This window comes from Pollicipes pollicipes, unplaced genomic scaffold (assembly GCF_011947565.3).
Source record: "Pollicipes pollicipes isolate AB1234 unplaced genomic scaffold, Ppol_2.1 Scaffold_2555;HRSCAF=2994_pilon_pilon_pilon, whole genome shotgun sequence".
Lineage (NCBI taxonomy): Eukaryota > Metazoa > Arthropoda > Thecostraca > Pollicipedomorpha > Pollicipedidae > Pollicipes > Pollicipes pollicipes.
The window spans coordinates 45,786,769-45,796,921 of record NW_023596136.1 but is presented as its reverse complement, the minus strand read 5'-3'; the positions used below and the strand labels follow the sequence as shown (position 1 = coordinate 45,796,921).

Below are 10,153 nucleotides of genomic sequence, written 5' to 3'. Positions count from 1 at the left end.
CCCCTTTGTCACTACATGATTGTTTCAACAGCACACTGAAGCGAGGCACGAACTACAGCATTTATTCGAGAATCGCGTGTTTCTTGCAGCGGGTGCAGCACATAGTGATTCATTCATCGCCGGCCGGGCTCTCGCAGCCAGGGGCGCGTCCAGCAGCGGTTGTCGTCGGGCGGTCCCGCGGTCCTAACAGCTGCGCACCGCCGTCGGTCGCATCGCACCAATCTGCGTCGACAGGCCGGCGGCCGGTGCGCCCCGGGCGCGCCCCTGCGCACCGCAGCGAAAACCCGCCGGGCGCGCGTAAGCCGCCAACTGGTCTGGTCGCGTGGAGCGCGGGCCGGCGCGGCGCTCCGCCGGCGGCGCGCGGAGCGCGGCGGGGGCCGTGTCGGGACTTGTCCGGCGGCCGCCCGGCTGATTCAGAGCGCCGCCGGCGGTCCCCGGCGACGGCGACGTAGCGGCGCGCCGTCGTGAGTGGCGCCTGGGCGTGACGCCGCGCTCCGACGCTGTGTTCGCCGACGGTGTGTTGGTCGACGGCGTGGCAGGAGTCGGCCCGCAGGAAGGCTGCCGGTAAGTGGTGTAGGCGGGCTGACCGCTGCTCAGCTGGGGTGAAGGCTCATGGCATTCGCTGGGGGCGATTGTTTGTAAACCAGCGGATAGACATTTTGGTTTTGGACGCCCTGTAGCAGATCTTGGGCTAGAGCTTCCTTGCCCGGGGGTCGAGATGTACTTCGGGACAGCCCTTCCAACAGATACACAAAGCTCCACCCAAGGCTATCAGCTACATTTGGGCATTCCGTTGCTGGGATTGTGGTCGCGTACCGTACATCGAGCGCGGAGGAGTGTTGCGTCAGCGAGTCGCGGTTGTGGTCCGGTGATGTGCGCACTCACCTGGACCAGAGTTCCGTGCAGAGTGACCGAAACGCCGGATGGTATGCGGATTTGCGGACAGTCACGGTCCGAATGTTCCCTTCGGCCCAGCGGTTAACACGGCTGTGCCACGACACAACACCCCAACATTGTGTTTACTTGAGGCAAGTCGTGTCGGGTCGTCCGCCGTCCTGTCTAGCCCGCAGCGAGCGCGTGTTTACTATGTACTCCGTGTTTGCAAGCTGTATGGCGGCGAGGCCTTGCTCTTTTCCTCTGCTCGGTCGTGTCCCGGTGTCATTTCTTCGGTTGTGAATTCGTGGCCCGGTTAAGCGTCGTCCCGCGATAAGCGGTGACGTGAACCGTTGGCCGGGCGATGGCGAGTGCACCCGTGGGGCAATGGCGGGTGCGTTCGCCGGACGATGACGGGTGCTCTCGCCAGGCGATGGTGGGTGCGTTCGTCGTCACGAGATCTGCCGCCATTGTCGCTGACTCGCGTAGTGCCGGAAGTCTGCGGTTTGCGGGCAGGAAACCTCGATGGCTCACCCCTTGTCACCGGCACCACGTCCCTGCTTTAAGGCGAGGGAGTAACCGCAGTTGTGATGTCGGGTAACGGTCGTCGAGCGCGGCTGTTGAGTCAAGCCTGCCGCCGCACCCATGTCGAATCGAACCCACGGCCACAACCAGTTGGACCAGAAAAAGCACCGCGTCCGTTGTGTGTGACTCGCCGGTCGGTCGTGGAATCGTGTTTGTGCTTCGCAATGGACGTGCTCCGATGGTCCCAATTTGCGTCGGATAATTGAGGAGCGAGGCTAACACGTTATGACTTTTGCTGCTGAAAATGACTGACCTTTAATATGACCACACTGCTCGCGAGGCATGGTTTCTCATATGGGGGTGGTAGACGCACCATAATCCTTTCAGGCTCCGTTCGTAATTCAATGTACTTACGTATGCGGGCGCCAGGAGAATGCTCGGTGTTAGCTTTCCCGGCCAAGTATCAGTCGACGAGTACGACTGCGTGGGACAAAGCGCTCGATGCAACCTTCTGGCTCACGGCTCCGCATGGACTTCAACGGCACTGCATCCTGATACTGATACTCGTACCTGATGATGATGATGATTTGGGCTTTGGGGCGCACCGACACGTTGGTCGCATGGCGCCCATAACCTACTTTTTATCTAACAGTTGCCTGAAAAAGCGGGGAGATAAGGTTTCGTTCGATATATGACATGAAATTGTACGTCTTCAAGACAACTAAAAATATGACCGTCATGTACTGAGCTGGAATCGTCTCCCAGCATACCACAGATACTGATACCTGCTATACGCGTCCTGGTCCTCCTGACGTGATAGCATGTCTCCGCTATGTTTCCTTATTCGGCTGTACCCCACGCTTTCAGCCGCACTGGATCCATCCTCAGTTTGACTTGCCGCCACAGCTGGCTACGGCCAGCCTGCTGCCGCGCGCGGCGCGCGCCACCCAGCTCCCGCTCCGCGCCCGCCGCCCGTCACGTCCATTCACGTTTGTCGGAACGCGCCGCCGCCCCCCCCCCCCCCCCCCCGACAGATCGCCTGTTTATGCTGCGGCGTCTTCCGGCGCGCAGCGACGGCGGCGGCGGCGGTCGGACCGGGCCCGCAGACGACTGCGAGGAATGCCGCGCTGACCTCAGTCGGCCCGGCTCCGGCGGCTGTCTTGTTTGTTGTGTTGCAGGCCGGGCCCCGTCTCGCGCGTTGATCAGCCCTGAGGCCAGATCAAATGCGGGCCCGACTGGGTCGAACTGCGACGAGCGTGGAACGGCTCGGCTCCGATTCGCCGATTCGTTCTTCGGGTGTGCTTTCGCCGTGCTTTCGTCGTCTCGTTGAGCGGGCTCCGTTGTGCCGTATTCGTGGAACGCGTGTTCGACCCTTGCCCGTTGATGACGTCCGCTGAGTGTCCCGTCTCATGCACTTCCCGCACCCAACTCGAGCATGTATGCCACGTGTGTTTTGCGGGATGCGATAACTCTGTCAGCTATGGGCGGTGGCCCGTGGCCCAAGTGGCGGCTCGTGGTGCCGCACCCGTCGCGACCTTCGCCCGGCGCCACCGCCCCCTTCGCTGACCGGCTCGTCTGCCGTTGCAGGGGGTCCGATATGAGCGACTCGCGTGGGGGAGCGGCGGGCGGCGACGGGCCGAGCCTGGCCCCGCCGCCTCCGGCCTGCGGGGAGCCGCCGGTGCTGCCCTCCGAGGGCGTGTACGGGACGCTGGCGGCGGCCGCCGCCGAGTCCGAGCAGGAACTGGAGGCCGCGCCGGGGTGGGCCGCGCCTCCCGGCTGGTCCGAGCCGTCACCGCCGCCGCCGCCGCCGCCGCCGCTGCCGCCGCCGGGACGCGAGGGTCGCTGGCAGCGCACGCTGCGCGCGCTGCGACTAACGCGCGAGCTGGTGTCGCGCTGCCGGAGCGGCCGGGAGCCGACGCGGCCGTCGCCGGCCGAGGGGCGCGCCGCGGCGCCGCCGGCCGCCGAGTCGCGCCTGCTCGTCTCGCACTTCGCCGAGCTGGGTCGCGACGGCTCGCTGGTGCAGCGCACCGTGCACACCACCGTCGACTACGTGCACCGGCTGGTGCCTGACCTGTTGCGCATCGTCAACAGCCCGTTCTACTGGGGCGAGATGGACCGCTACGAGGCCGAACGGCTGCTGGAGAACAAGCCCGAGGGCACGTTCCTGCTGCGCGACTCGGCGCAGGAAGAGTACATCTTCTCAGTCAGCTTCCGCCGCTATGGTCGGTCGTTGCACGCTCGCATCGAACAATGGGAGCGTCGGTTCAGCTTCGACGCTCACGACCCAGCCGTGTTTGCGGCGCCCACTGTCACCGGGTTGATTGAGCACTACAAGGACGCGGCGCGCTGCATGTTCTTCGAGCCCCTGCTGACGCGGCCGCTGCCGCGCTCGTTCGTCTTCCCGCTGACGCACCTCTGCCGCGCCGCCATCGCCGCCTGCGTCAGCTACGACGACGTGGGCCGGCTGCGCCTGCCGCGCCCGCTGCGCCAGTTCCTCATGGAGTATCACTACAAGCAGCGCGTGCGTGTGCGTCGATACGAGCTGCCCGAGGTGGCCGAGGCGGAGGAGCGGCCGCGCGCTGGTGCCGCCGCCGCCGCCGCCCCGATGCCCCGCGCCAACGCCGTGCCGGGGCTCGTCGTGTGGGATGCCGTCCTCCGGTAGCGGCCACCGTCGGCGCCGGGGATCACGCGGCGCACGTGCTGGTGAACCTTGTCTTGGAGGGGGGTGGGCGCCGAGTGATCCGGACTTTTGTACCGGTCCTGTGCCGGCAGACAGTGACGCTCGCTCTCGCGGGCTCGGTGCCTGGCGCGCTGGACGGTCCGGTGGGCCAGCGGAGCGTGCGACCTCCCGTCGCGGCCCGATCCGCTCGTTAAGCGCAGGCGGCACGTTGCCTAGCTTGACTGCGGTCGTGATATTTGACTCATGTGGCGCGTACGCGATCTGCAGCGCACGTGCCGATATGCGGTAGGATATGGCTGTTTATTTGTCGACGAGAAGAATCTGACTGGCAGGACAGAGCAGAAGACGTTGTTTATATTTTTTGAACTTATTGATGTTAGTCTTAAGGCGTGCCATCGCAGCGCATGGCAGGCGAGACGTGAAATGGCGTGTGCTATACAGGAGTTATTTGTGCTGCGTTGTTAAAGGACTGTGATACCAAATAAAGGTACCAAGCTTAAGCTGGTCTTGTGGGTTTCCTCGTGCCCAGGGAGGCCCCGGTTACGAATAAAGAGGCCCCCGTTCTCAGTTGGGAAGCACCCGCTATATTCAGGAGGCCCCTTCCGTGTATCAGATGGCCCGGCATCCGGATCAGGATGCGCTGTTCACTTGAAATATTTTTAACAGTGTAAGTTTCGTTAGAGTATATTTGAATCCATTGTCATATATTTGAACAAACGTCTTTCAAACGGCTTTGGTGTGATTTGTGAAGTTTCGACTTGAGATGAAGACGATGTCTCAGCCGGGGACGCCCCCGTGGTGGCCGCTCTTCCTGTCAGGGTGGCAGGCGGGCGACGCCATATAACCCCAGCGGGTGAGTGCGTCGTGAATCCCTATTAATGACGACGGCCGGGGACAGCAATTTGTCTTCTCAATGCTGCCAGCCCTAAGCAAAAAAAAAAAAATGTCTGGAATGGAGCAACGCGGAATTTTAGGTGCATTTTCTATTACCATACGTGTTGTGCCCCGCTAACATTCTGAGGCTTAAAGGAAGTCACTGTTCTGGCAGAGATTAGTCTGAAGCCGCAGTCTACAAGTTGGAACCCTCATAACTTGTTTAAGTGTGGACAGATTTAGGCAACATCACAGAAGTGTCCCATCATGTGTGTCATGTGCATGTACTGGTCATTGCACGTGGCTTTCAGGAAGCATCCCGGCAGTGACTTGCCGAACTGACAGAAACCAATAGAGTGTTGCCCCTGAGTGACCGGAGCCGTATGTTTTGCACGATCGCCAACCACACATACGTTATTCGCTGTAAATCTTTCAACACATTTTGACATCTACCCCCCCCCCCCTCCCCACAAGAAAGAGTTTGGTCCGGGGGTCTGAGGAACTAGTATTGAAGATCTCGTGAGCATTACGTCGTTACATTTTCACGGCGTGCTGGAAAATCTGGAAATTTTTCACTCTCTTCAGGCCTGCAACATTTTTATTCCAGGTCGCGTAGAAGCTGCGCATACCAACCCCACGTAAACGCCCAGGGACAGCGCCACCAGAAGAGCAGAGGGAACCGATCCTTCCCTCTTGCCAAGGGGGCAAATTAGCCCCCTGGTGATTATATTTACATACCTCCCCCTGTCCGTTCCTTGCAATGTGAGACACAACGCGCGGGAACCCATCCCTGAAGTCGTCAGACTTGATCGTCTTCTCATGGCCTGCCGCCAGGTCAGCCACAGCTGAGTGCAGTTTCAGCGTGCGACATGGGCTGAAAACTTGCTTTGCTTAATCGTGACCCAGAGGAGGATCGACCCAGCAGCAGCGTCTAACGTGAACGCCTTCGCCTGGATCAAATGGATCCAGTTCATACCGCAGACGCTTTTGCCAGCATAAACGAATTCGGCATCAGGGCACGTTTGGCGGCGCTTAGGACCGCATCTTGAACGGTGGTGGTGCGGCCCCGGAACGATTATGTGAACTCGAACTTGATTGTGTGATCCTCAAGACGTCTGTCGTTGGGATGTTTTATCGACACCGATATAAATAATCAGATTAACTTTGTTTTTACTTGTCCCGAAAAAAGCGTAAGCGCACCCAAGCCAAAATGTAGCTGCGGGATAAAGATACATGGAATATCCCCCTGAAACTTTTGCCATCCTACATACACACGTTTATGCACTGATACATCATATCGCCAACTGGTCTAGGCGGTAAGCTGCACTGAGCTGAGAATAAGTTGCGACATTACTATATGTTTCCGTCAGCATGGAGCAACCGTCGTCCGCTCCCGTTAAAAAGGCAACGGGATGATAGCCATTCAATTATTTCGCCGCCCCCCCCCCCCTTAGTTCCTGCGTCTCATGCTTCATCCTGGCGATGGTGTAACTCAAGACTCATGAGGACTTCGCACAACTACGATCACTTAAGGGAACTTCAGGTATTAAACGCAAGATTTCTCGCCCATTGCTTTTCATTCAAGTGTCGTGATGATATTGCGATTTCATCCCCTTCTCAAAAACTGGTGGCGCTGCCTCTGATGAAGAGCAAATAACTGTCCGGTGGACCAATTCATGCCCAGGGCATGCAGCTTCCAGGCAGGTTATCTCATGATGTGGTGTAGTGTAAGGGAAGACGGTTCGGAAATGGATGCCGTAGCAGGTGTCCAAAATATGGTTAACACACCAATACGTTGTAGGATTGATTTATAAACATGTAGCAAAGCAGCCATGCGATTAGTTTGTAGGCAGTCATGCGGGGGACAGCCGATCCAGGGCAGTTGCCGAAAGGGACCTTAATTCTGTGACTTGGTTTTTACAGAAGAAACTCCGATTTTATGGATTTTGTTACATCGTTTGTGGTTGTTAGTATCTGAAGCTTCCAAATTGGTTTCCGCCTAAGATGCTGCGTCAGTATTATCTCCTGAAATGTAGCCGGCGAAATCTAGGCGCATACAAACTGGCGCGCTTCTGACCATTGACTGGCATTCAAAATTCTGACCAGCCTGTGCCCCGGTCGTATTGTGGCTTCTACCGTAAGGAGGTAGATGTCTCCCCAATGACCCAAAACGCCTACCCGCGTGTGAAATTTCGCCCCCCTCCCTCCAGGAAAGCAATGTTGAAATGGATGAATAATCGCTGGGAGTTGGAAAGTGTTATTTGCTAAATGGCATAGATGAGTCGACTAGGCAAGATCGTGCACCGGCGGAAAGGAGCTGTAGATACATATCTAGCATAGCATCCATAATATGTAATAAGTACCAAAATGCGTTAAGTGAATTGAGAGCGGACAATGCCCTCCACCCCCCCCCCCCCCCCCGCCCCCCACCCCGGCCACCGGGCTTGCCTCCTAGTAAAAGTTCCTTAAGTGTACTTTGAGCTTTCCTCCTCCTCTCACTCTTTGGAACGTTCCTTTTCCCATGATTCAACCGACTTGCTTGATTTCGTTTCTCTAGGCGGCTGACGCGATCGCAAGTGGTGGTCACAGTCGAGATTCACCTCACGTTGCATTACCTCTGAAGTTCAAACTAGCCAATAGGCATGCCCATCCCGTAAAGTATGCTTGAGATAGGTCCAAACAAGTGTCGCGGGCGGGGGCACGGGGCACGTGTCCCTCCTCTTAGGTCCCGAGGGGCCCGAATGGTCCCTCAGTGACTGACGACGACGATCAAGGGCTTGATTGGAAAGCTGAAGGACCCGAAGGGCTGGCTGTGGGTCACATTAGGGATCCCCGCTCGTGGGGCCGTGGCCACAAATGTCTCAGAACCTTTTGACGGGTTGAAAGCCCCCTGGACAGCGCAGGCCCCTGTTTCGACCAGGTTCCACCAACACCGAACAGTTGGCCCTGTGTCGGCCTGGGCCCTGGGGGGCCCGTTGCTCATGCAGGATACAGCAGCGCAGGTACCTGCGATTTGCATTGGTCAGGAGTCCCTGATACAATGAAAAGGCTTCTGTGTCGGCAAGTGTCCCCGAGTCGGCCGAGAACTGTGTTCGAGGAGTCTCGAAGAGGTGCTCGAAGGGTCTCTCGGAACTTAAGATCAAGGGCTCGATTGAAAGGCTGAAGGACCCGAAGGGTTGGCTAAAGGTCACATTAAGGACGCCCGTCCGTAGAGTCGTGACCTCAAATGTGCTCCGATTCGGGAAGAGGAACATTTGCTGAATAGAGACAGGGATGGGACTCCCAATGTCAGATGGCCTCTTGCGTTGGTCGGGGCCCTCTGACAATTGAAAAGAGAAATGAAAACCCATTATGGGAGTCCACAATGGAACAATGGAGCGTCCCAGATAGGGCCCCCAGTACCAAACGAAAGGCCCTCCACCCCCATTTAAGCCAAAACCCGTCAAGCCAAACTTGAGTTTCGGTGCCCATCATTGAACCACCTGAGGCGATAATGGATCTTGTTGCGTCAATGAGGGCTCCTTCGTCGACCCCGGGGCCAATAAACAGGGTCAGAGGACCTCCAGCGTCAGGGGGACCAGTGTCTGATGTATCACTTCGAGGGCGTCCGTACTGACTAGAGGACCCCCCCCCCCCTCCATGTCTCCATGAACGGCTGTACATCCTCCCGACCCCAGAACCGTGGATCGCAGTCGTACGCTGCCGAGTCCCGTAGCAGCCAAATGTGCTCCGAACATACGAATGTTATGAGCACCACCTGTGCTCCGAACATGCGCATGTTGTGAGCACCAACTGTGCTCCGAACATGCCCATGCTGTGAGCATCAACTATGCTGTCAACATGTGCATGTTGTGGGCACCGACTGCGCTCCGAACATGTACGTTACTGACAGCCAATGCGAGGGCCGCCGCGCAAGCTGCCTTGCGCTTTTGCACAGACCGGAAAGCCCCCACGACAGCAGAACAGACTCTCCGGAACGAATACTCCACATTGACCAGTGAAATAAAAATCGTAGCCTTGACATCGGGGCCGACAGACTGGCCAATAGACCGGAGATGACCATAGACAACGCTAGACAGAGCCTAACCCGGCGGGTGCGGCGGCAAGTGCAGGTGATCTTCGACCGACTGGCCGGAGGCCGCGTCCGCCCCGTCGGCCCAGTCGGGAGCGTGCGGCCATCCCCGATGCCTGCGAGCAGCGGTGCGCCGCCACCGCCGGCACCGACGACCCAGGACCCGGCTCCATCCGCCACCATACCACGCCGGCGGCGACGGCGCCGCAGCGCCGGTGGCGCCGCCTAGTGGGAGATCAGTCGCCGACGGGCAGCGACCGGCAGCTGGCGCCACTCGCGCTCCATGTACGGGCTTTACAGTAGGTCTTTGGAGAAAGGTTCGCGTGGAAAAAATGCGTATGCATGAAGTACGTGCGCAATTGCTCATAAAAATGTGCATAAGGAACAAATTATGTATGGCGGAAGAGCACACGCAAAAATGCGTATGCAAATGTTTGCATATAAATGTTCTCACAAGTTATAGCGTAAGTAGGCGAGAGTGGGGTGAGTTGTATCATGTCCAAGTAGCATCAGAGTGGTTTGTTCCAAATCTATGCGATAGTTGGCAGCCTTAAGTCACTCAGCTGACGGGCAGAAGCTCCCTCTACGTTTTAAGGTACTTCTGGCCACATACGTGCGCGTGTCTTGAGATGAATGAGACATTTTTGTGCTGCATATCGTTGAAAACTGTTACGATCGTTGTAAATGTGTGTTCGAGGGCTTACGGTAAAACTAGACCAGCCTGAGTCCTATACTGAGTGTTGTTCAGTGATGTTTCAACCTTTCAAGACTGTGGCAAGCTGCGGCCAATGCGAAGTTCCACCACGATGTGTTATCGGAGAATTAACAGGCGCTCGGGCATAGGGCCAAGTTTAGTCCCAAGCCCCAAACGTTTTACGAAATAATTTCCGAACGGCCTTGCGTAGCCGCACCAAACTTAGCATGGCTATAGGCAATTAAATAGTGGGTTGTTTGGCATAAATTATATGTACCTTGTAAAGTCAGGGATCTGTGGCAGGTCAAAGTCAGACCGTCATTGTCAGCGAATGCAATTTTTAGGAATTCGTTCAATCTTGTGGGACAACGGAGTGCTAAACCAGGCCATACATCTTTAAGATAGTTTCTTAGACAAGTAGTTAATTGAATTTAGA

The 10,153-nt window shown here is 57.4% G+C and overlaps 1 protein-coding gene across 1 annotated transcript; it reads left to right on the top strand.

Annotated features, from left to right (window-relative positions):
* Positions 1 to 3,346: 3,346 nt before the first annotated feature.
* LOC119111127 (suppressor of cytokine signaling 4) lies at positions 3,347 to 4,578 on the top strand (the record flags this gene model as incomplete). The annotated part of the gene is made up of 1 exon (XM_037234960.1): positions 3,347 to 4,578. A coding segment is annotated over one exon (714 nt), but the record flags the coding sequence as incomplete, so codon positions are not given.
* Positions 4,579 to 10,153: the final 5,575 nt, after the last annotated feature.